Source organism: Zosterops lateralis (genome assembly GCF_965231275.1).
Source record: "Zosterops lateralis genome assembly, chromosome: 4".
Lineage (NCBI taxonomy): Eukaryota > Metazoa > Chordata > Aves > Passeriformes > Zosteropidae > Zosterops > Zosterops lateralis.
This window is the reverse complement of record NC_139765.1, coordinates 45,767,223-45,793,765: the sequence shown is the minus strand read 5'-3', so window position 1 is coordinate 45,793,765 and position 26,543 is coordinate 45,767,223. Positions and strand designations below refer to the sequence as shown.

At 37.7% G+C, this 26,543-nt stretch overlaps 1 protein-coding gene across 1 annotated transcript in view; it reads left to right on the top strand.

Moving 5' to 3' along the window:
- The window catches only part of CNTN1 (contactin 1), a 133,469-nt gene that overhangs the window by 35,036 nt on the left and 71,890 nt on the right, over positions 1-26,543 (top strand). Inside the window, exon 2 of the mRNA XM_083859970.1 lies at positions 19,079-19,208. Coding sequence (XP_083716096.1) covers positions 19,097-19,208 — 112 coding nt within the window. The 5' untranslated portion in view covers positions 19,079-19,096. The remainder of the gene's footprint in view (positions 1-19,078; positions 19,209-26,543) is intronic.

Sequence of the window (26,543 nt, the reverse complement as noted above, 5' to 3'; positions counted from 1 at the left end):
TTTCCCAAATGACTCATATTTTGTACCCATTCAAATATGAAGATAAGAGCTGGAAGCAAATTGGTGGTTTTCAATTGTGTTTCTTCCCATTTTTACATATAAATTAAATCAAATCAAACACCTTACACTGTGAATTATGAAACCAGCAACATCATATGTACTGGCGTGCTTTCTGGAAACTCTGAAGGAAAGCAACATGTAGGTATTTTGTTAGGACTGCCACTCATTAAACAGTGTCTAAATTGGTTTGCTCTAAGCTTTTACATGTGGTAAAATCGCATCTGTGAGAGAGATCTTTGTGGTCTCCCCTGGGTATCATTGTTTACCCAGCTGAGGTACTGGGGGACAATTCAGGAGCAAGCTTTAGAGCAGTAGGTGTCACATGCTGAGACTCACCATGAGGACCATGTAGCAGCCAGCTTCATACTAAAGTTTTATCCTTCTACTAAACCCACATCTATGTGATAGCAGGAAACAACTCTCTCATTTGGCACGAGGCAATGTAAAGCAAAGCTTGGGAAACCTTTGCAGGAAATGAACTGTATCTAATCCAGTTTGATATAGTAGGCAGCATATTATTAAGCCAAATCACCATGTTTATCCCTTTTTTATTTGCACCCTTGTCCCTGAGGCCAGTATCCTTCCCTCCTCTGGGTAAGCTGTGGAGTGTACTGCAATTGGAGGGATGAGAAAGCCTTCCCTCTGTCTCCTCCCCTTCTTCCACCCATGCTGTCACTCAAGTTCATGGCAGTACTTACTGCTGAATAAGATGCAGCATTCCATTAAAACCCAAATCACTGAAATAATGAGCTGTAAAAACTTGCCAGGGGCAAAGTGTGTTTTGTAAAGATACCAGAAAAGATCCACAGGGGCCTGGTGTTTGCATTTACTCTTGTTGAATGAAAAAGAAAGCAAGGAAAACAGCACAACTACTAGGAGGGTATCCTAATTTTATTTTGAGACTGCTTGTATTTTCAGCATTGCATCCACTTTTCCTTTTTGCCCAGTTCTGTTGTTTTTTTTTCCTGTCATCTTCTGTCATGTTTCTTCTTCCTTGCTTTTCTTTTTGAGTGATTTTGATCAGGTGAAATGGCAATTGGCTCCCTGACAGGCCAGCTCAAGAATTTGCAATTTATTTTTGCCTGTCACCTGTTGAAAAAGGACTGGAGATCCCTTCTCTGCCAAGAGAGGACTCTGTCAGTAACACAAAAGCAGCAGCTGCATCATGGCAGGGATGCACAATAGTTATATACATCACTTACTCTTTATCCACTACGAGACATTGGGACAGATTGTTGCCTGTAATTCTCTACCTAGGGAAAAAACCAGTCCATACAGTGCTTTAAATCATCTGTTTTCTATTTTAACTCTTGAAATGACATTTCTTATCCCACAAAACCTTTTAGAAAAATTATTGAAATGCAAACAGAAAATTGTACTGCTAAAACTTACTTCTAGTACAGTGCTGCACTGTTTCTATTTTTAAGTTGTATAACCTTCTCCAGAAGGTGTAGTAGCACAGTGGTGAATCAGGAGGCTTCTCAGGACACTTTGAAAATCTGTGATTCACTTAGACTGACTTGTCTGGGAATTCAGATTATAGTCCAAAGCCATAATGGTCTTATTCATGCAGAAAAAGCAGCAGGCAATGCATAATTTCTTTCCTTATTCTCCATGTGTTATATTGAAGCTAGAAATATTGCAAATATAAATGGTTGTGTTGTATTTTGGTTTTCATTAAAAGAAGGGAAAACCAATAAAAACTGTAAGATTCATAAGTGGGTTGCAACCAAGAAATCTGAAGAATGCTGTGGTCGCTTTGTAATCCTCCTTTATTCTGTTCTTTTATGTGCCATCACACTGACCTTTGGCAGGTTGCTCCCTATGGAGACAGGTTATTTTTCAATTGGGTAGCCTTCTTTAGTCTTTTCCCAGGGCTGGTAGTGATGGGGTTTCAAACATTCTTTCCAGTGATGGAATTCCATATACTCCTTTTCTTTGCTTTTACTCCTTTCTGAAAAAATATTTTCTGTCCGGGTAACGTTGTAACATTAGCAGTGCATGCAGTGCAGTGTGTTGAACTAATTGCCAATTAAATAATAGGGAAGGCCAAGATCTAACAGAAAATCATTGTGCACAGTTCATTAACTACATTTCACAGAACCGAAAGCATGCCATGCAAGTTTTAAAAACAAGTTTAAGGAATGAACAGTTTCTTCCTTAATACTGAACAGCTGCAATATAGAACAGAATGGAAAGATAGGCAAACTAGCAGTTCCTAGGTTTTCAGTTCCTCTCCTACCCCGAGGCAGATATCTGTACAATTCAGACAATTCTGTGGATTAGTTTATCATCTCCATCAGGTGAATGGCTTTAAAAAAGACATGGGGAGTCTTCAGGATAATCAGTATCTTAGTGCTATGTGTAAATATTCCCCTCTGATGTTCAATTACAGTCAAATAAGAAATATTCAGTAAGATTGAGGAAATATACCTTTCAGGCAGATTTTAAAATATCTGAGTGGCCTCATAGAAAAATCATGAGAATAATAGAATAATTCAAAAGCATGCCTTATCATAATGGGTGAATACCAAGGATTCAACTAATACCTACAAGCAATGGTAAAGTACTATAGGAGGAAGTTTTTATTTAGTAAATAAAGGTACAAAAAGGCTGGTTCTTGATGCTTCTGGTTCCTGGCACTAGACAGATGCAGAAAAGAAATCGAATGAATGTACATGTGTTTATCTGAATATGCTTGAAATTAGGGAAAAAATGGCCAAAATCACTTTATATTGAGCATCATCACACAGCACTTACAGGATGGCCAGGGTATCAGACCCAGCCAGCATGGGTTTAGGAGGAGCAGGTTGTGTTTGACCAGCCTGGTCTCCTTTTATGACCAGCTGACTCTCCTGGTGGATGCAGGAAAGGCTGTGGATGTTGTCTATTTGGACTTCAGCAAGGCTTTTGACTCTGTCTCCCACAGCACATTCCTGGATAAGCCAGCAGCCCATGGCTTGAACAGGAGCTCTCTTTTTTGGGTCAGGAACTGGCTGAATGGCCGGGCCCAGAGAGTGGTGGTGAATGGTGCTGTATCCAGCTGGGGACAGTCACCAGTGGGGTTCCTCAGGGGTCTGTGCTGGGGCCAGCTCTGTTCAATATTTTTATTGATGACATGGATGAGGATGTTGAGTCCTTCATTAGTAAATTTGTGGATGACACTAAGCTGAGAGTGTGTGTTGATCTGTTGGAAGATAGGATGGCTCGGCAAAGAGACCTGGAACAGTTGGATGGACGGGCAGAGTCCAACAAGATGAAGTTTAGTGAGTCCAAGTGTCAAGTCCTGCACTTTGGCCACAATAACCCCCTGCAGCACTATAGGCTGGGGACAGTGTGGCTGGACAGTGCTCAGGCAGAAAGGGACCTGGGGGTTCTTGTGACAGCAGCTGAACATGAGCCAGCTGTGCCCAGGTGGCCAAGAGGGCCAATGGCATCGTGGCCTGTGTCAGGAATGGTGTGGCCAGCAGGAGCAGGGAGGTCATTCTTCCTCTGTACTCAGCGCTGGTGAGGCCACACCTTGAGTGCTGTGTCCAGGTCTGGCCCCTCAGTTTAGGAAGGACATTGAGACGCTTGAGCGTGTCCAGGGGAGGCAACGAGGCTGGTGAGGGGCTGGGAACACAAACCCTGTGAGGAACAACTGGGGGAGATGGGGGTGTTTACCTGGAGAAGAGGAGGTTCAGGGGTGACCTTATCACTCTCTACACCTGCCTGAAGGGGGGTTGTAGTCAGCTGGGGGTTGGTCTCTTTCTCCAGGCAGCAACTGATAGAACAAGAGGACACAGTCTTAAGCTGTGCCAAGGGAAATATAGGCTGGATTTTAGGAAAAAGTTTTTTACGGAAAGAGTGATAAAGTACCAGAATGGTCTGCCCCAGGGAAGTGGTGGAGTCATTCTCCCTGCATGTATTTAAAAAAAGACTGGATGTGGTGCCATGGTTTAGTTGGGATATTAGGGCATGGGGTGGACTCAGTGATTTTGGAGATGTCTTAGAGCCTAGTGATTCTGTGATTCCATGGAAAACAAAAAAATGAGACATAAGAAGTGAATTGTGTTTGGGTAAAGAATGGGAGTGTAGAAGATGTTAGAGTGAACAGCATTACATCTTGAGTAATGTGATTTGAAGTGTCAGTATTAAATTAATTGGTGGAGATGGATAAAATGCTTAGAAAAAAAAAAAAAAAAGGAAAGGAGAGAGCACCCAAAAATATTTTTTAAATATTTGAAAATCATATTTTTAATAATAGATATAAAAGTCAGTCTTGAAAATCTTTGCCTGTAGCATTTGAAGTATGAAATTTAAAGTTTCTCAATACTCTTTGATATACAGTCTATTGCATAAATTTAAAATGTACCATGAAGCTTGTTTTTTAACAGACAAGCAGTGAGATCTATCCATAATACATGGAGGTCTGTTTCTTTTTCTTGCTGCTGATGAAATCATGAGTATGCTGGTTATAAAGACTTTTTTCTTCAGCTAATTTATTTCTATGCAAATGGAACATCTTTCATCATAATTCATAACCCAATATCATCTCCAGACATTTTGTAATTGATGTAGCTATTATCAAGAAGTTTTTTTTTTTTTTTACTATAATTTCTTTCTATATTTTTGATCTCCTGATCACAGCATTGTTTGCAGCTTCCACACCTCTTTGTAGTATTCAGAAAAGTAGGCTGGAGTATTTTTAATTGCTAGGAGCAATAGAAGTTGCTACTCACTAAAAAATAATATGCTTTGAACCTCATTGGAGCATGTCACTTTATTTTCTGGACTCACAGTGTCCTTTGCAGAAAACTCTAAAAGGAGGTGCTATAAAATGGTGTTGGGAACAGGGAACAAGGCTTGTCAGTCTGAAAGAGGAAACACCATGCCTGAATATATCATCATGTGCCTTTTTGTCTGCAGCTCGAGACCTTGAAAGGCAGTGAGAGCTCTGAGATAGGTCAGTGAGTTTCAGGCAGCTGCCTTGGTGCTGTTATTTTCTGCCTTGCAAGGAAGTGTTTAGTAGTTACTGAAGACCTCAGGAGCTGGGAATGTCACTGTATGTCTTGCTAAAATTTTACCATACATTCCATCTAAATAATTCCAGAATAAAATTCCAGATTTTTGTTTTATTGTGTCTTTTTCTAGAAGATAGTGGTACCCTTTTGTCTCCCATATTTTCAAGCCATACTTATGTCCTGTAACCAGGATATTCCCCAGTAATCTCCTTGGTATGCTAGAAAGGTTGAACAAAGAAAGTTCTTGCCATAAGGCATTTTCTCCACTCCTTTTGCAGATGTATATTTTACATCTCTTCATGCTCTTTTTTTTTAAGTAAGTCCCTTTAAAAAAATCACCCAGCATCACAATTATTGATAGAGTTCCCATATGAGTCATGCTAGTTACAAGCAAATTTGCTTATTTCTACCAAGCAAATTCACATGATAATTGTACTTCTTAGTCATTTAATCCCTAAGGGTCACGCAGCTCTTTTAGCCACAGCATTGTCCTGGAAACCCCAGTAAAATTGCTTGTCCACTGTATCCCTTAGATGTTTTTTGTGCTGCTGTCCAGATAGCACCCATTCTGTTTCATGACCTCCATAATTTATTCCTTTTTGCACTGAATGCCTTGGATTTCTAACCATGGAAGAACAGTGGCTTTGTGTTTTTTTAAAAAAATCAGACATTTTTCATTTGCAGTTATACCAGGAATAAATTTACATTTAATTCCAAATGGCAAGTATTACCAAGCTGAACAGCTCAAAAACCTTCTCTGAAATGTAATTTCTTTTTCTATGTCCTTCCTTTGGCACCATTACATGGGAAAGACCCAAGACTTCAGAACTTGCAGTTGTGTGCCTGCCTGGCAGCACGAACATCAATACAGTTTTGAAAGGGAAGATACCAGAAAGGAAATTTCCTGTGTCAAAGTGACCCTGAAACATAGCCTCAAAAAGATATACTTTAAAGTCTCTTGTTGAAGTGAAGGAAACTTTTACAATGCCTGCTGTAAAAGCTGTTAACAAGGGATGTCAGGCTTCTTCCACCTGAGTATTATCGTAAGATCTAACCTAGTCTGTTGGGAGTTAGGAGAAGTGGGTTATACACCACATAGGAAATGAAAAATTAAATGTGCAAAATCAATAACAAAAAGTTGGTGATTCAAACACAAAATAACTGCTTAGAACCATCTTTAAGGTACATATTCCATTTTGAATACAAAGCTATTCAAAATATCTTTAAAATATATAGAGGTTTTAGTCAAATTCATTAAATTGTTTCACAATAGCAGATGATCACCTTCAGATAACCCTCCTCAATTTGTTTTAATTTATTTTTACGGGTTTTTTTGCATTTTATTTAAGCTAAATGGTTTCAATAAAATGTATGAGACATTAGATGAGTCATGTTTATTTTAAAACATAATGGAATCCAAGAGTTCTTGATAGTGGTCACTTGAGACCATCATCTGACCATTTCTCTCTGTATTTGATTCAGATGCATTTGGTGCTATTTGTAAGTTTTTACTCTACAGAATAAATCCAAATTGCCAACTACAAACATTTTTTTTTAAATACTAATTATGAAAGAAAGAAGAAATAATCTTTAGATATGCCATGAATCATAAAATAGTGGCACTAACAGGAGCACTTAATGAAATAATCTGACACATTATATGTTAAAGACACAGTACTATAGTATTTTGTGAATAGTAAACTTGTCCACTAGTGACTGTTTCTGTCAAACTATATACTGGAAAACAAAAATCAAGGCAGGAGAAGATTTATGGTAAACAAAGGAATTAAATTCTCCTTACTTTGTTTTTCTTCTGATAAGACATGTCGAAAACTGAAAAATATAGCAAGATGTCTTAAATAATTTCCTCAACTGTAATCTCAGCTGTCAAATATGAGAGCAGACATGAAGAGAATTTTTCTTTTTGTCTGTATTAAAAAAAACTGGTTTTGAGCATGTTATGGTAGTCATAGACAAAGGGGAATTTGCCCATGTAAACCAGGAAAAATCTAGCTTTTATTCAATTCTCATGTACAAGAAAGGAGTATATTAATGTACATTATTTCTCAGTTCTTTGTTTTATGCTCTATTAGGGGGTCTCATGCCTCCTGAAGTGAAGTTTGCTGCATGTTCTTTTAAGCTCATCTTTTTATGATAATCTAGAACACTTTATTCCCATAGAAACCTTGGTCCTGGAATCCTAAACCATCGTTCTATTTCCTTTGTTCCACCGTGCTTCTACTTAAGTCCTTCCATGCCAATGCATCGCACTGACAAAGAACTGTACGCTCCTGTCATCGTATTCCTGCTGAAATGTGTCACTGTCTGTCCAAAAATTGAAAAAGTTTGGACTTCAGATCATGTGTTGGATCACAAATACTGAAATTTTAGCTCTTCAGAATTGCCCTTGCGTTTCTCTGTTGGCTATAAAAGGAAATCCAGATTACAGTATTAAAGTAAATTACCAAAGCAAATAGTAATGTAGGGCATATCTAAGATAATACTGACTTATTGTCAAATTTCGATGTCTTAAAAAAGGATTTTTTTTTTTTTTTTGTTATACCATCAACACAGACTCTGACCTAGAGCTTCTCTCTATCTATTCTCTTATAAGAAGAAAAAGGTGATATATAAAACTGTGATGCAAAATGCCTGGTTAGTTTAATTGTGTGTATTGAATATTTTGCAGTTACTTTCCCCACTAGAAGATTTTTTTTCATATTGTTGGTGCTGTAATGGAAATTGTAAATTTTTTTTTTTTACCAAAAGAAGGCAAATATCCCCAAAGAATGTTACAGGACAAGCATTGTACATTGTACATAAAAAGGGTGATTTATTGTAGTATTTTGAGAACTGGAAATACTAAATGGCTAAATTTGTGTTGCTATAATGATTCATTTGGCAGATGCATTAGCAGACCACAGAATGTGATATACAGCAGTTCTGACTAGCTACATAGCCTGTTAAAATATTCTTACACATGCTAAACTCTGTTCTCATATCTCCATTGGTATGAAAGCACAGAGATTCCAAGGAAGGTAATGATGTTGTTTAATTTCTGGTATTGGTTACTGTGAGTAATACTTTGTCTGTTCTCTTGTCATTTCAGCTGTACACTGGGGGTAATTTTATCAAATTTTTTTTACAAATAAATTGAATGTGAGAAGTACCTTGCAGGCTTCTCCATTTGAATTATATCAATTAAGAAAAGTTGAGCACTTTGGGGAAAAGGTCAAGGAAGAAGGACAAAGGCAGGCATGATAGAAAATATGTGTAAAAGTTAATGGATTAAAGCATCTATAAATTGTTTCCTTGAAAGACATTAAGGGGTGGATGTTCCTAATTTGTAGATCCACTAGCATATCACCAGAGATATTAGAATATATGCTGATTACTTTGCTTTTACTGGGTAGAGCAATGTCTGCAGGTGATTCTATGCTTTTTTTTTTTTTCTTAAGTAGTGAGTTTCTTGCCCTTTCAGTTGTGGTAGGACACAATGAAAAATCAGAACATTAATATTGTGTGAGTACTTAACAGTACAGTTTGAATGACCAGCCTTGCTTGTTGTACAGTTTTGGTGATACATAACCCCAAAATAAACCTAAATAATTGGAATAACAACAACAACAATAATAATATATTTCTAATTTTTATCCATAAGTAGGAAATCAAGAATTAAGAAGTATCGCTCTTTGGCCAAAGATTAAAAACTTAGAGTCATAATAGAGAAAATGAATAAAATTTCAGTGCATATTCACTGTCCAAGTTTTACTAAGCAAAGACTAAACATGGTATGTTTGAACTCTTCTCAGTCCTGAAAAGCAGGAGTAGTAAGCACAGAACCCTAACATTACTACATACTTTCTCCTACTTTCAAATCAGAGCTATTATTCAAAACAGGTGGCATTCCTATTCTGAAAGGATTATCTTTTCCAGACTTAATTTACTTCAGTTCTCATTATACCTGTTTTGTAAAAAAATGCTAAACAGGGAAAGCAGCCCCCACGCTGGAGGCCATGTCAGGTCTGTGTCAGAAATGCAGTAAATACAGATTAGATGTGCAGGACCTGTAGGCAGTTTTTTAACGAAGTCTATGGGGACTCTATTCCATTGCATGGAAAAACATGGAGCTGCTGCAAGATATGACAGCATGACTTTGCAATTGGCACCTTTTGAGTGAGGTTATTTTAATTTCTTGGCTTATCACCATAGTGAAATAGCATCTGTGGGAGAATACACTCATATGTTATGTTCAATTGAATAGTTACCAACTAAAACATTTTTAATATTTGAAATCAGTTGATGGAAGTGGACTTCTTAGTGCAACTTTGATAACTAAAGAGAAATGTCTTTTTTTGTGGTTGACGTGCCTAAGCTGTTTTTATTTACATACCAAAATATATCTTTTGACACCAAAATATGGGAACAAGATCCCTAAAATGAAGTTTTCTAGGCTTCATTCCTGCAAATTGGTGTCTGCCTCTTGTGATTTTACTGTATGTTTCCATTCTATATTTAAATATTTGCAGACATGTCAGTAGATCAGGCTTCTGGCTTTCATATATTTGTATGGCTTTTTTTTTTTCTTGATATTCAAGTATAAAAAGCAAAGCAAAATGTTTTGCAAGTATAAAATCAAATGGTTCTCTTTTGGTTTTATTTATAGACCTGTTATTGCTTAGAAGTGATCTTAAAGTGTTTTTTGCATTCACTCATTAAACTGATTAGTCATAGCTTTTATAATATAATTCTCATACTTCATATACAGACATTATTGTATTTCAGAGGTAAAATTCTGGCATTTTCAAATATATTGCATTACAAAGAAAATACACTCACACTCTCATGGAGCTTATCTTTCACTTCATTGTGGGAATTCAGCAGCAGATGCATTTCAGTGAACTTTTGGTTGTTTTTGAGGGGATTTCCAGATCTGGTTTCCTGTGTAAGGTGAGCCTGCAGCAGCTCCCTGTGCCTGTGAGAACCTGCAGTGATGCTCAGCAGCTCCCAGTGCATGCACAGCTCTGTGTGTGCCTGACCACCTACAGCAGCAGAGTCACCAACAGAAGCAGCCCCAAGAGCCTCAGGCTGCCTGGCTCATCAGGATGGCTCCATAGTGGAAAGCACATGTGCACACACACCTGGACCCCTCCCTGCTGTAGCTGCCCTTAGGCACCCACCGTGCCCAGGACCTGCTGGCAGCAACAGCAGAACCAGTACCTGCTTCAAGCCTCTTGCTCTACTTGCTGGCTACGTTATGGCTGCTGGCAATCTCACACTGGCATGCAGACCCACACTAAAATATCTAATCAGCTTCCATAGCTGCTGGCACCCTGGATACATGGATCCCAGAAGGCTGTGGCCCCTTGTCCAGTTGCCATCACTCAGACCTCTGACACGTTCTGTTGTCTCCTGCTCTCTACCACAGAGGCCTGGGCTCATGGTCACATCCCAATGGTGGGCACCTGTGCATCTATCCACTCACATGCACACAGAATAGGGACCTTTCACCCAGAAGAGTCACAACCAGACCCTTTTGTCCCACTGCCTGTCCATTTCACCATCTGTTTTCTTCCTTGATCCACCTTGATTTCATCTAAGTGCAATCATGAGATCAAGATTCTGAGTAGCTTTGGGAAAATATGATTTCTTATGTCGGGTGTAGTGGATTGGGCACAGGGATTTCCAACAGGGATTTCCAAAGGCAGTTCTGATGGTGCATGTCCTCGTGTCCCTCCTTGTTGACTGAATGTTGAGAGAGATTTCTGTACATGCTGTGTGCCTCTGAAGCTCTACTGCCATTGATAAATAACTCATGTATGAAAAGTATCAACTGCCAATTAGGAGGCAAGAAACTAAGCTTTCAAAAAAGTTGGGTTTTTTTCTTTTTTTTTTTTTTTTTTTCTCCCCAAAAATCTGAAGACTACAAAAACAATGTTTTAGTTGTAGGTTATGAAACCAATAGAAAGAAACCATTGCTTGTCTGCTAAAGTCTTCACAGTACAGCTAAGCCTACCTCATGAGTATGTATCCTTGAAAAGTAGTCTTTAAAACACAGAGGATCTTTGAAATGGTGATGGCAGCTAAAACCTATAAAAAAACACCAGTGGATCTCACCAACATCTGTTCTGAAATGTGTAAGCTTAAAACCAAAAGGCACAAATAATGTATTGTTCCAAAATTCACCAGCAAGTTCTAGTAAACATGGAATTGATTTTCCTTTTTTCTCCTTTTTGCAGCTGCTAGTCTGATTTGAACTGTTTATTCATAGGATGAAAGAGATGTTTTTAAGTATTCTCAACAGTTCCAAGTGATTGATGTAAATTTAAAAAATGCTCCTCTGATTTCAAGAGAGTTGCTAGGAAACATGCATTTTGAAGATGGAATCTCCCACTGAGCTTGTCTTTGGCTGTATAATAAGAAGTATGTTATAGGGTATCTTGAGTTACAGATGATATGGATAAACTGTTAAAATTTTATGTATATAAATACATCTGCTCTGAACTTATTGAATATACATGATTCATTCCAGTATCTCTATTTACTGATGAATAACAAGGTATTACTAAGTTCAAAAAAATGTGAAAATCAAATGAAAATGCCAAGAGCATGATAAAGATTTTTATACAGTCTTAATTTCATTTTTCTGAACATATTTTTTTTTCTTAGAAATTAATATCTTTAAGATGTAATATCAATTTGGTGTTCTGATTAGTATGTTTTTTCTTTTATAAACTTTAACAAAATTTAAAGCTCAAAAATAGCAGCTATTATACACTTAATTTTTCTGAAGAAGTTAAAGTGTTTTGTCCCTTAAAAGTTATTGGCCAAAGTAACCTAAAAATCTGTTATCATGAGGAATACCCAGTTTTAGTATTTGGTATCCTATGGGATGCTCAGAACTTGGAAGGAGGTTTATTGATTTTTGTTGCTGAAATATTTCACCAGGCAGTCTTTAAGCAGCAAAGCCCTTACAGCAAGCTTTCAGAAAAGTGAGTAATGCCTGTGAGTTATGACAGCAGTAAGGGATCTTTTTCTTATTTATTACCTTAGAAGAAAGAGCAACCAGTTGCTGATAGAGCAAATAGTGTGGATAGGGACTGTCTGTCTGACCCTTTGTTGCTGACATGATAATTCAAGACACTGTGTAAGTACCACTAAGCAACATTTCATGATCTGGAAGTATTTCAAATCTATGCTTTTGCAGCTGATTTAAGAAAAGTAACTAAACTGTATTAAGACTAATGGTAAAGGTGTGTTGTTGAGCTTACCATAAATTAGAAGATGCCTAATGTTCCTGGAAATACATGTTTGTAATAGGATTACCAGATGACCCTTTGTTACAGAGGTGTTGAGTAACTGAGGCTGAGACAGACTGAACAGGCTGAGACAGATGTGTGACTGCTCTAAGAACCTTGTAGGGAAGAGAATTAATGCTGATTCATAATGAATCACTGGATGCAAATAAGAAAAATATGACATATTATTAGTTGTGTGAACTATGAGGACAAAATAACAAAAAGACAAAACGGAGAGAAATCGTGAAAATGGGAAGGATGGTACAGCCTGTGTTGGTGCATTCTTCCTCAAGTGCAGGAACCTGCATTTGCCTTCATTGAATTTCAGACAATTCTTCCCTGTCCATCTCCCCAACCTGCTGAGGCCCTTCTGAAGGGCTCACAGCACTCTGGGGTATCAGCCCTCCTGTCAGGGTTGTGTTGTCAGTGAACTTACTGAGAATGCATCTTCATCCTAGTCATTGATGAATATGTTAAACCATACTGGGCCCAATACTGAACCTTGGGGGACACTAGTGACAGGACTCCCAACTAAACTCTGTGCCACTTACTATGACACTATGAGATCTGCTGTTCAGCCAGCTCTCAATCCACCTTGCTGTTCACTGATCCAGCCTGTGCTTCCAGAGTCTTCCTATGAAGATGTTGTGCGAGACAGTGTTGAAAACATTGCTGAAGTCAAGCTAAAAAATACCCACTGCTCTCCCCTCATTCATCCAGGTAGTTATTTTATAGTAGAAGGCAATGAGGTTGGTCAAGCATGATTTTCCTTTAAGGAATCTTTGTTGCCTAGTCCTGATGGCTTTCTTGTCATCCATGTGGATAGAGATGGCCTCCAGAATGAGGCACTACATCAGCTTTCCAAGGATTGAGGTGAGGCTGACTTTTTTGAAGACTGGGGTGGGCTTTGCTTTCTTTCAGTCCTCAGGGATCTTTTTGGATCACCACAGCCTTTCAAAAATAATTCCAAGCAGCCTTGTTAGGCTGTCTGTGAGCACTCTTTGAGCATCTTGTAACCAGTGTTCCCACTCGATTTAGCAATGGACTCGCATTATATCTTTTGTTTTCCTTTAGTTATTGGTGCCATTGAGGAATCCCTTCTTGTCTTCTTTGTAATTTTTTGTTCAGATTTAATTCCAGATGATATTAAATTCCACATCACCTCCAAGTTACTGGTTCTTTGTATTTCCAAGCTGATGTTTATTAAGCAAAATTCCAGAGCTGGTTGAGTTATCCAGTAGTGATAGAATCACTTGCTAATTTAGCCTGTTAAAATATATTAAAAAACTGATTCTGGATTTGTTTTTTTCAAATTATTGGTTACTTAGCACCTGTATGCAGTTAAAAAATGTTGAGTTACTGGAGGGGAAGAATTAGACTGCATGTTGCTCCAACTTCATGCTTTTTTGTTGTGTCATTGCATATTGTCCTTGAAATTGTAAATTCTTTTCAAGAAGAGCATCTTACTTATGGGCTATCAAATTGACGTGCTTTTTAGCTGTATTTCATTCATGTGAAAGGGAGAGTGTAGCTATATTCTTTATATAGAATGAAGTGGAAAATATTAGAAGTGCTCTTGTTGCTGATGGATTGTTTGGGCCAGTGGGCAGTATTGTGAGCAGTGGATTTGAGATTCCATTCCACTTGAACAAATCTGTCAAAAACAAAGATTATAATTATAGAAATCATAAGGAAATGAAGTATTTCTACAAGCCTTTGTGAAGGGAACTAAAGTCACTTTTGGACTCCTAAGTGACAGCCAGCTAACACCAAAAAATCTTCTGCAGATGCAGCAGTGCTGTAAGAACAGGGCTGGTTTGGAACTTTGCTTACAGCAGTCCCAGACCACTGGCATGAGACAAATCTGTGCAGTGGCAAGGAACTTGACTGTCATCACTTTTCTAGTAATAGAGAAAGCTGTAAATGCTAGTAGCTAAAGTATTGGCTGCAGAAGTAAATTGGATCGTGTGGGGGTGACGGTCGAGAAGCCAGACTTGTGAACAAGGTTCAGTGCCCTTTTTAATGGCATATTTTTACCTAGATTGTCAAAACTTGTTCATTGATCACGAAATTAATTTGCAAAGCCAAAATAGCAAAAAAGGACAAAAAGTGATACAATAAATAATATGTAATGTACATAATTTTAAAAAAACTAAAATGTTTTCTGGTATTTCTACATACTGAGAAACTAATAAAATTTGTGAGAAGTTACTTATCATAGAAGAAAAGGCCAACTCTGTTAAGAAAATAAAGACAAGGAGCAATTACATACTTACAAAAATCACTGAAAGAGTCTGAAGTAAAAACAAATACAAAATACTGATTAGGCTGAAGTATTGTGTGACTCCTAAAAGACTTTGATTATGACTTGCCACTGTGTTAATTTGCGAGGGAATTATTGCAATTATATATATTCATTTTTTGAAAAAGGATAGAGAACCACACATTTCTTCTAGATTGTTGTATCTATTTACAGTCTAATCTGGATGGAATCTCTACCAATTCTAAAACTTGAATGTCTATAATTATCATAATATACCAGGAAATGACAATCATAACAAGCATCTTGATTTACCTCTTCTAGCTAAGTATACCACGCCAGAGCTCCTAACACTTTCTTCTGCCCCCTCTCTTCCCCTTCAACACTTGGGGTTCCTGACTGGAGCCCAGAGTGGATGTTGGGGTCTGATGCAGTAATCATGCTGTTCCCACACTGAAAGCCTTGGCAAGCAAGGTTCAGGAAACCTCTTCAATGGTAAATGTTGAGATTTACTAACAGAGGCAGCTGGTAATTCTGATACGCATTTATCTACCTATATCTCCTTCACTTTCCCTTTCTGCCTTCTTTTCTACTGGCCCTTTTGGGTTGGTTTATTGCTTCCATCTTCCCACAGATCAGTAACCTGTCCCACATGGCATCCCTTCCCTCTGTAGTGTCGAGATCTTTTCTTTGTCACCTCTTCACCCCCTCAACATCCCCTACTGTTGCTCTGCTGTCTCCTGTCTATCCCTATCCCTCCTTGATTTCAAATCTGGTAGATTATGTACCTTATTTCTACTGCCTTTGATCTTGAAAATCTTTATTCAATTGACTTCTACCTGCTGTTTGTAATTTCTTTTTGTGTCTACCCTATAAATGCTTTATGTCCTTGCAAAATGATGTCATCTGCATGTTTGGATTTAGTAGGGAAGTGATGGAAAACACTGTCCACTTCCATAGCTGTAAAATAGCTATTTTTTGTGTCTCTTTAATAAATGCCGAAGTGCACTGAAGGTCTGAAGAAAGCCACACAGGATATGGTAGAAAATGTAGACATTTTTGTAAAATGCATTTTGAGAGATTAAAGAATTCTTACAATTGGATACTATAGAGAGACAGGTTTACCCTTGTGTCCTGGGAACACTTCTTATCCTCATGAAGCATCACGAGACACTGCAAGCCTCCAGAAGCACTCTGGCAGGTCCCTGTGTTCAAAATGGAATAGGCTTCCCTTTCAGCAGCCAATGCCCCAGTTTTGTCCACCTCCTTTGGGAGGATTGCACTCCAGACAGCTCACCAGAACTTGTTTTTTTTTTTGAATCTAACAAGGGCTCTGTAGTGATGACTGGGTCTTTTGGGAAACCGAGCAGTCAAAAGGGACCTAAGTGCGTTAATGAGTATTAGTTAGTAATTAAACATGGCATGGTTGCAGTTAAATGCCTTCTCATTTTATTACATTTTTTAAATGCCTTACTTGTTTGCTGAAATTGTGATGCTTTCTTTGAAAGAAAGATCATGTACTGTGCTGACTGAAGGAAGTATGTCTAGGTATCTAGTCACTCTGCTTTTTCAGAGGAGAAAAGCGACTCGGCTGAGTCGGGAATGATTTTTAATTAGGCAGCAATATCCTTCTCACTCTGCAAAGAAAAAAGGCTGAGAGCTGTAAAGCAAAAGTAGATGGTGCTGCCTGAGCACTGCAGCCTATGGAGCTGCCTCCGGCACCAGTGCTGCTGTCTCGGATATGCCGGGATGACTCCTTGGGTGGCTGGGTGGTAACACTGCACAGCTATGCCACCTCACACACAGAGCAATAACCTGCATGCTGTCTCATCTCATAGCAGCCTGTTCTGCCAAAATTCAGCAGAGCGATGTGAAACAGCTTCTCACCCACAAGCTGAGATGAATCAGGAGGGATGGCTGTGCTATATATACAGAACCCACTCAGCCGAAACAAGTGAGAGTAGGGAAGGGATTTAAATCCTGGCAGGGTGGATATTTTTGTCTCTGAATAAAACAAAGTATTTATAGCATTTATTGACACAATTTTTATGTACTGCAATTGGAGCCATTGTTCAAACCAATTTTTTTTTCTGAGCCAGCAAAAAGGGATTTTTGGAGAACTAGAGGACATTTTATCTTTCCAAAATCAAACCTAAATTCGGCTGAAGAGAGGGGAGGAGGGATCTTCCATCTATGACTATAATGTCAGAGAACACAGTGCTCTTAACAATCTCCTCTATCAATACACTTGAACACAGTTATTATCACCATGAGCTGCTGTGTAATTACCGTTGTTCCCTAAAGAGTTCCTGTTTCTTCACTATTTAATTATGTGCATTATTTCAGCATAACTATGCAATTTAATTGTGTCATTTGGAAACAAATGTTTCAGGCAAGAAAATGTCATATCACAAGGATGTCATAGGCAGGGCATAGCTGCTGGACAAGTATACAAAGTCATTTCTTGATCTAACCTACCACTGTCATCTGGATGAATCATACAGACACACTAGTTCATACGTTGGTCAAGGTAAATGCCTGAGATAGTTGTGGATGTCCTTTGTGTGACAGAATCTGAAGAAACTTTAGTGCCAACAGAAGTGAGAAGGTAAAGACATTTAGTAAATTTTTCTCCTTGGTTCCAGCTACAGTAAGCATATATGTTTGTTGCCAATGCAAAAGCCTTTTTCTAGGAAATATTTCTAAATGAATCTCAGTTCTGGGGAATCAGTTTAACTGTTATCTGTGTTTTGCTGAGCACGGTTTTCATTATAGCCATAATTGTAGGGTCATATAGCTTTTAACTTTTTATTAAGAATTTAATCTATAAAAAAAAAAAAAAAAAAAAAAGAGAAAAAAGTGTGACATGCAACAGCTCCTATAATTTCTGAGCTGGAAGATTTTCTTGTGACATTTTTTGTCATTTTCCTGCATTATGAGTTTATCAAAACACTCCTGAAACTCTGTTCTAAGGAAAGTTCACTGTTTGAGGCATGTTCAAATGAACATCTTAGCATTATTCTGAGAAAGAGAGGACAAGTAAAAGGCCCCAGTGGCCAAGACACATCCTGGCCACCTCAGGGGTAGACATGAGACAAGTGTATTTGCACTTGTGCTTTGTAATTTAAAATTGTCCCTTTCTTGGTTTTGGAGGTGGGAAATGGGGCAATTTCAAAACAAGATCTGAAATACCTGGATTTCAGAAATGAATAATTTATTAAAAATTTTGATGTGGAATGGGTTAGAGTCATGGTAAAAGATGGACATCATAGTCAGAGTCATCAATTCCTGGCATGGGTGGCTGGAAAGCAGGAGCATTGAGATTAGGCCTTGCAAAAAGTGGCAATACAATATTAGAATCATATAATCACTTAGGTTGGAAAAGACCTCTTGAGATCATTGAGTTCAGCTGCTAACCCAGAATTGCCCAAGTCTATAATTAAACAATGTCCCTAATCTACGAGTCCTCTTTTTTAAGCATGCACCATGTCCTGAGATGCATATTACTGAAGGGTGTTTAAGTATGTATAAGCATATTTCATAATGAAATCATAACAAAAGGAATATACTGATGGGAGTGGATGATACCAGCATGTGCCTGAAATACAATATTCTGTCAGTGATAAGCTGGAAGCCTTGCTTTGTGTGAAGTTCTTAACAAGTGCTAGCACAGGAGCAATTGAGAAGGAAGAACAAGGTGTGATGGATGTAAGGATGTATATATGACAAGAAATCCATCAAAAAAATAGAGAATAGCACGCTGCAAACATGATGACAAATACAAACATTTGCCTAAAGAAATAGATAATAGTCCCCAACAAGAAACTAAAAGCTAGCAAAATACTCTGATTGAAAGTAGTAACAAATCTTACAGAAGTGTCTAAAAAATAGTTTATAAAATCTTAGGATGTTCAAAATAAGCTGCATGTGTTTTTTTGCTTGGTTTTAGTATATATACAGGCAGATTTTCTCCCATATGGAAAAAAGAAACCTTTGAAAGCAACATTGCAATAATGATTATATTCAGTATTTAAAAGGAAATGCATAAAAATAAAATCACCTGTGTAAAGGACCATTAATTGTATATTTAAAGTTTAAAATCAGTTTCACTGTAGTCTTCTTTTTACAGACTTTGAAGTCATGAATTGAAATGTAGTATTTACTGAAATGGAGGATAGAATCCAGAAGAGAAGTGTAAAAAAGAATGTTCAGTTTTAACATTTACCATATTACACTATCACCAGAAAATCTGAGTAGTCCAAAACAGAGTGCTCTCTGAATAAAAGAGACAATTAATTTGATCAAGAAATTCTGATGATGCATTTATTATTCAAAAGTTTCTCTCCTATATTAACTCTTAAGTATTCAGTTTAATTGCACATTCTGCCAGGCCAAATGTGATATGAGATAAAGCTTTATGTCCGAATTACTCACTCTCTCTTCTTTTTCTGTAACAGGAATTTTTAGTTCTCTGAATGATGGTATTCCAGTGCACAATTCCTTTTGAGATAATGGCTGAACAGAAGATAACCATTTGGTTTTTCATCTATCATCTTATTACACCCTGTTTTGTCTACTCCCTGGCAGGTAAGATGATCTCCTGTATTAATTCATTAAAGTAACTGTTGTTAGTTTTATGTGTTTCAAGGACAATTAGAATGTTTGTGTGGCTTTAATTTATTTGTGCAGACACAACAAGTTACTAAATGTGAACAGTGAAACTGGCAGGAAACATTTACTAGAATGGCTGCCATAATAAAAAGTTTGAAAAAAGACAGATCTGGACTTTAAAGTTGGCATTGTCTAATTTAATATACAAAATGAAATCTTTCTTCAGATTATAAAAAGTATGTCAGTTGTCTATTGTGCAGTGATGCTCAGCATGTTTAGAATAATTTTAAAAAATTCTATATTATTGACACCATTTAAAATTCATATTTTTTCAGAAGCCCAGTGTAGTGGTGGTTTTCATAAAACAGTGGGGTAGTTCTGCATATTCTGACTTCAATTTTAAATTAAAAATTATAAAATTTTTCATAAATAGAGGTGGGGCCATAAATAATAAAACATTCTGGAGTCATATTTCTAGCATCTGCATTTATAGAAATGTTTGCAATTGAAATTTTAGTTTCATTTTAAGAGATAGAGGGAAGTCTGTGAAAAGGCAAAATTCCAGTTGTTCCAAACAACTTTGAGACTTGTAAAACTTGTTTCAGATTCCCATGCCAATTTAAATGAATGCTGGGTTTTAGTTGCTGGGATGAATTTTACTGTTAGTGTAAACAGAGCATGCACAAAAGATGAATTGACCAATATTTAAAAAGTGCAAACATTGTATACTATTGTTTTGTTTAATTTCAAAGTAGACTTTAGATCGTTCCCTACTTTGTGTCACAGATTTGCTTAATCTGGGATATAATTTCAGTCATTTCCTCTATTGCACTACCATGAGACCATATTCCTTATATTGAGTCAAAAAATCTGCCTTTAATTGTGATGTAAGCTCCTTGCCTTTGAGAAATTAGTCCAGAGCTTACAGGAATGATTTTTGGTTTAGCAGAAAAATTACTTTATTCTATGGTTTTGCATGCTGTTCTTCACTCCACATCTGAATTTGATGAAGGATTTACTGATGCCTGATAAAAATCAATACCTTCACAGTATATTTGATGTGTATTTCAAGAGGTTTTTTTCTTTGTTAAGAGGCTTGCTGATAGCACCAAAATTAAAAGTTTAAACTCGCTACTTTAATTCAATACTGGGCTTTTCCTGAAATAATAATAATAATAATAATAATAATAATAATAATAATAATAATAATAATAAACAACTGTGAAGTGCTGTCAGTAATGTTACACACGTGATTTTGCTCTGGACCTGTTGATGTCAAACAAAACAATCAGCTGCAGTAGCCAAATAAGTGCTGGACACTGGTTGATAAAAGAGATGAGTCAATCAAGGAGAACAAACATTCAGGTAATTCCTTGACAGGCAGGATCGAATGATTAATGTTACTGTGTATTCTGCACATCACTGTCGTGCCTATTAGCCAAAGAAACCTTGGCACCAGAATGTAGCTGCTGGCAAGTGCCTGAGGATGACACTGAAAGGTGGTGCGCTGTGAGGGTCACAACTAAGGGACATAGGAAGAACAAAGAGGTCTATCATGACACTGCAGACAGTGTGAGCACACACCGGCACTGTCATGGCAAGGTTTGTTTGATCTCTCACTGGACTGTTCTTGGCATTCTTAGATTCCCACAATAGGATTGGAGCCATTGCTGTGAAGGATTGTAAATCCAGAGCAGGTTCTAATAGTGCTGTTACCATTCAAAGAAATTTCCTAACTTATTTTCTGCTATCGAATAAATACTTGCTTGCATTTTTCATCAAAAGCCGAGGTTAAGACCTGTGACTATCTGGAAGGGTATGGCACCACCCTCCAATGTGCAAGATTCCTAGTTTTATATAATCAGAGGGTGGTTGTTACTGACAGTGTATTACTGCAAAGGCTGAGTAGTGCACATGCTCTCTTGTTCCTGGACCTACTCTACTTCGCATAAATCATTAAATAACCTTTTGAGTGGAGAGAAAATCTGCTTCTGTCATCTAGGGTTTATGGCACCCATCCAGGTTATATAAATCTGGTGTTGCAGTCTTTGCTCAGCCCCAACACTTGAGTCTTGCTGAAAGGTTTCTCATTTCAAATGGGTGTGAGAGCTGCTGGCAGTTAGTCTTAGCAAATTTTCCTTTTGAAAATATTTCTTTGCAATGAAAATGCCATTCTATCCAGAAAATATGTATTTGCAGTAACCAAGATGAAATACAACAGGTTGCTTGGAAGTATTCTCAGTGTGGTTTAAAAGTGAAAGATACTGAAGAAAAAGAAAGAGCACAAGTAGAGCAATCAAGTGATCAACCCTAGGAGTTCTTTCACACATGAAGTTATCAAAGGGAATGCTGGCATTGTCAGCAGTAAAGGAGGATTTGTAAACTGGGGACAGTTTTTGAGTAAAGATCATGAGTTCTCATTTAAATATCAAGACAGACCAAGTTGCAGAGTGAAGAGACAAGTTAACTGGAAGCATATGTTGAAAGCAGAGTATTTAAGAAGCTGTTTTAAAGCCTTTTAGTAAAACGCACTTTCTCTGGAAGTATATTTGTCTCCTCTTGCCTTCTGTGGTGCTGGATCTACAGTTCTAGGTGGTTCTAAATTGCCTTTGGCAAACTTGTCTGTGACTCTTTAATAAAGGTTTTTGCAATCCATGCTTCCTAAACGGATCTACTATTATATTAACTTCTCTGGACCCAGGAAACGGATAGCATGCAGATACATTGTGCTTTGAGATGTCTCACCCTGTAGGTGTCCCCAAGTTCAAAGATATCAGCCAAAAAAACCTGAAAGTATTCAGAATTCATGTATTTGACTGAGCATTGAGAGCTTTCAGACTTTAACAGCTAGAAGTATTTGGGAAACAGAGAGCTAGCAACCTGAAGCTGCACTGACTTGAGATGTTCAGAATTGGGCCTGAAGTGATGACATATTCTGAGACTCTATAAGCTGAGGGGTTTTATTTATTTTCAGATTGTTGTTTTTCTCACTGCAGAAAATTCTAAAAAAAAGTTTCCCAAAGTGAAATACATATGTTTTTAGAAATTCAGCATTTGCTTTGGTGTAAACACCTTTATTTTTTTAGCCAGTTCTATTTTGTGGTAATCAAAGGCATAAAGTGAGAACTGTTGCATTGACTGGCCATTTCTCATCAGTGGTGAATGCGTGCTTACTTAACTGAAGGGAAGCAAAGATTTAATGAGTCAGTGCATCAGAGGTATAGGCAGAGATCTTCTGCAATGAGACAGGAGCAGTATTTATTTTCCAGGTAAATAAGTGCTTGAAATGTAGTCTGGCAGATATAAGTTGGTGAAAAAGCCATAAATAATTCGTCTTCCACTTACTGATAGAACAGACAGTTGTTACAAGGGTTGCTTTTCAGAGCACACTTTGAGTAGTGCAAGGCAAATGAGAGCAGCAAATCACTCCTCGGGGAACATGTCAGTGATTGTCAGTCCACTGCCAAAAAAGTTATTTCATGCCTATTACTGATGATATTTGACTCCTCTCCCCTTCCCCCTGACATTTCTCCAACACATTTCCAAATTGCCTTTGACTCTCCATTAGATTCATGTCCTAAGTCTGAATTTCAAACTTTTCTGTCATCCGCTACTTCCCGTATAAATCAGTGAACTAAAGTGTGTCTTCACTTGGGATACTAACCTATCACCAAAACAATTAAGACTGTTTTTCAGCTACAGCTTGTTTTGTTCTTCCAAAAGACAATCAAAAACTGCAAAGATCTTCTATTTTATTATGTTTAATGAATAGTAGATTACATTTGGCTATGAAAGGAATCAATAGTGAAAAATGTCCCTCTGATAATTTATTTCTCATAAAGCTGTTCTACTTTTTACCTTGGGATATGATAGTGCAGAGCCAGACAGTAACTGAGTTTGGGTCAGATCAATGCCTTAGAAGGCAGCTTGTAAACTATCCTGTAAGCTGGTAAACTATCCTGAATTGTGCAAAATGAGGCAGTAGTCCAGGGATAAAAATGTCAAAAGCCCTTCTGCTTTTTAGGCAATGAAATTTCCAAAAATCAGAAGGAACTGAAACTTAAGAGAAGGCTGGTAAAGCAAGAAAGCCAATAAGATGCAGAACCTCTCAGTGCAAGGCAGTTGTTTTGATGAGTACATGGGGATGCTGTTAGACATCATGCTGAATTTCTGAGTCTGTTGCTGGTATTTCATATGCACTAGGAAGGCTTGTGTGGGGAGCTTGTGCAGAATAGCTACTGCACTTTCACTTCATCCCTAATTTGCCAGTCACTGGCTTTCCCATGGGATCAACATGTTAGGATCTTCAGTGACTTTTGACTTAGAATTTTAAGGAACAATTACCTAAAAAATTAAATATTGAATGGGCAAATATGAATATGTTTAAAATACTATCATTGGTATTGTCTGGCACTCCTCTTGGCAGTATGAGAAGACAAAAAGCCGTACCTTGTTAGGCACAAGTGGAGAAACTTGCTCTGCCAGGGGCTGGAGCTTTTCATACTTACAGAGGAGAAACTACATCATTAACTACGAGGCTCTCCAATGTCCTCACTGGCACATAGGAAACAGAAGTAATTGATCTGCTCCTTTTGATCCAGAAAAATAGAGGCACCCTTCCCAAAGACAATCATAGTCTTTCATACAATATTAAGTGGGAATGCTGGAGTGGTTACCTTTTCTGTTTGAGTGCTGACTGGCTCTTGGAAAATAATTTTCCTTTAGCATCTTGATGACTTGCACTTGTGATGTACCCCTCTCTTCTCCATCATGGTAAAGGCTACGTTATGAATTTTTTCAGCATGAACACATTACTGCTTCAGCAGATGAGCTTCCCATGAATGCCAAGTACAACTTTTCCCACATGATTGAGAGAAGTAAAAAAACAATCAAGCCCTCAAACCTTAAATTATTCATGCTTGGACATTTTCCAGAACAGTAGGTTCAAAAAAGCATTTCTGAACTGAGGGCTAGAATCTACATTATTTAAAGCTTTTTTTCATAGCATACAGAATTATTCACATTTTCTAAAGAGAGATAATACTTTTCTTCCAAAAAAAGAAGTGGATGGATATACTTAATACCTGTTTACCTTGTCTGTCTTGTCCCTGCTTGGAACTTAGAAGACCATGTCATGCTACTGCTGAGTGTCTGACATTCGTAAATAAATAATCATAATGTATTTGGTGATCACAGTGGTCAGAAATGTGGAAGTGCCCTGTTTGTGTTCCTGCAGGCCTGGTAGAGACACTTTGGCACATTTCCAGACCATCTTGTTTCTGAGCATGAGCTTCTCAGACACGAGTGGGTCCTCATTTCTCTGACACATTGAAAACAGTACAAGATCTGCTTCTAAATATCAAATGGTTTCTGGTCTTGCAAGGCTAATGCAGAGCCTGACAACTTAGTTAAAATGGTAATGAATTATTCCGAGGCTCTTACATTCAGCATCCTTTAGCATTCAAGGTTAATCTAGCCATGCACCATGTCAACAGATCTTTGTCCCTCTCTCATGTTAAAATATGTAACCAGATACAACACTTTGGAGTAGATCAATACTCACACCTAGCAACTGTCTCAGGAAGCTACTTTTGGCAACATTAAGTGCTAGAGAAATAGATAAGTGTACAGGAAGCAGAAAGAGAAGGAGAAGACTCATTAGAAAATGTCGCTTAGAGAACGGATGACAGGACCACCTTCCCAAGAGAAAGATTCTTATACAGCCTCTGTAATCTCATCAGTCGAGAACAGATTTTCTTGACCTTTGCACAGACATCATAATACATTTTAGCACTATTGAAAGGTCTGAGTCCTGTTTTCAGAATTCACTGAAGAATGCCTCCAAAAGTCTAGTGATAGCTTCTGCTCCAATTTAAAATACAAATCACAAGAAATTCACCCAAAACATAAGGCACTGTTTGAGATACTGTCAGATAGTCCATCCTCTGGTCTAAAGCAGGACCCAAACATAGGAAATTTGCTCTTCATCGCATCCTCAGTTTGCCTAATATGTCCATTTTCTTCTTTCTCTAGTTCACTTTTTCATGTAGGCACAAGTTCAGTGAGCTGATGCTTTTCCTTGTACTCTTAGTCTTCCCTTCGTCACTCTCCAAACTTTGTCACACAGTCATGATACTTCATTTAAAGTGTGAACATTACTTGCAGATCTTTTCACAACCCCTTTCTCTTCTCTTTATTCCCATGTGCTGTTTCGTGTCATTGATCAATGATGTCCTTGTGGCTGAGAATGAAAGGTTTATTGTTTGCCATACCTGAAATTCAGTGTGCACATCTTATTCTGCTCAGACAGACACCTGAAACCAGATTCATAATAGATTGCAGCAGAAGTGCATTTATAAAGCACATTTGATAGGTGTCAGAAGCAGGCGTTCACTTAGTACAATTAATAGTGCTGGCTGCATTAAAAATTCATGCCATGAAATGCCTAAGTGCTCTGCAACATCATTTGAGTCCTCAGGTGAAGAGTCAGCTGCATATGATATGGCTATTTGCTGCTAGAGGCTGTTGTTATTTCGTATTCATATTTAAGACCTGCACAGAACATGCCATCAGGTTTCTGGCTTAGTCATTTCAGTCTCTGAGCAAGTACATGAATCCTGCCTTTTCAGTCTGAAATTAGTTCTTCTTTTGGTCTAGCAATAGGTAGATCTTTATATCATGTTGTGCTTTAAAATATGAAAGAAGGCAGAGTGCTCCTGAAGAGCTCTGCCTTTCTAGATGCTCTACTTTGCTTCTTTGAAAGAATTCTCATTACATGAATTAGTTTTTAAAAATTAAGTTGCCTGACCAGGTATCTCACAGCATAACCGTGTCTTCTGTATCTGCTCCTGCCCTCAAGGGAAATGGTGACTTCTTTTCCCCTGATTTGAAGTCAAAACAGAACTTGCTTTTTATCTGCACATCCTCTAGTGCTGTAATCCAGTGTCCATCTATGAACAGGGAATTTAGAAATAATGAAAAAGATATCCGTAGAAAGAGTGTTTTATGTATGTGTGGTATTTTCACATGGGTATAATCCACATTTCTTAGAAAGACTCTTTCTACTTTTTTAAGTTTCCTTAAAACTGTCTAATTTAGTCTAAATTGTTTTAGGACCAAATGCAGGGCTTTTAAGGGCATGAGTACAACATCATAATTTGATTCATGAATGTTCATCTTTTACATTGCCAGTTTATTTACTGACCTGAGAAGATTTTTTAATTACAAGACGTGTAGCAAATTTTTTTAGCCAGCATAGAGAGTACTGCAATATGTTTGATTTTTTTCCCATCTTTGACCATTGCTTTTGAA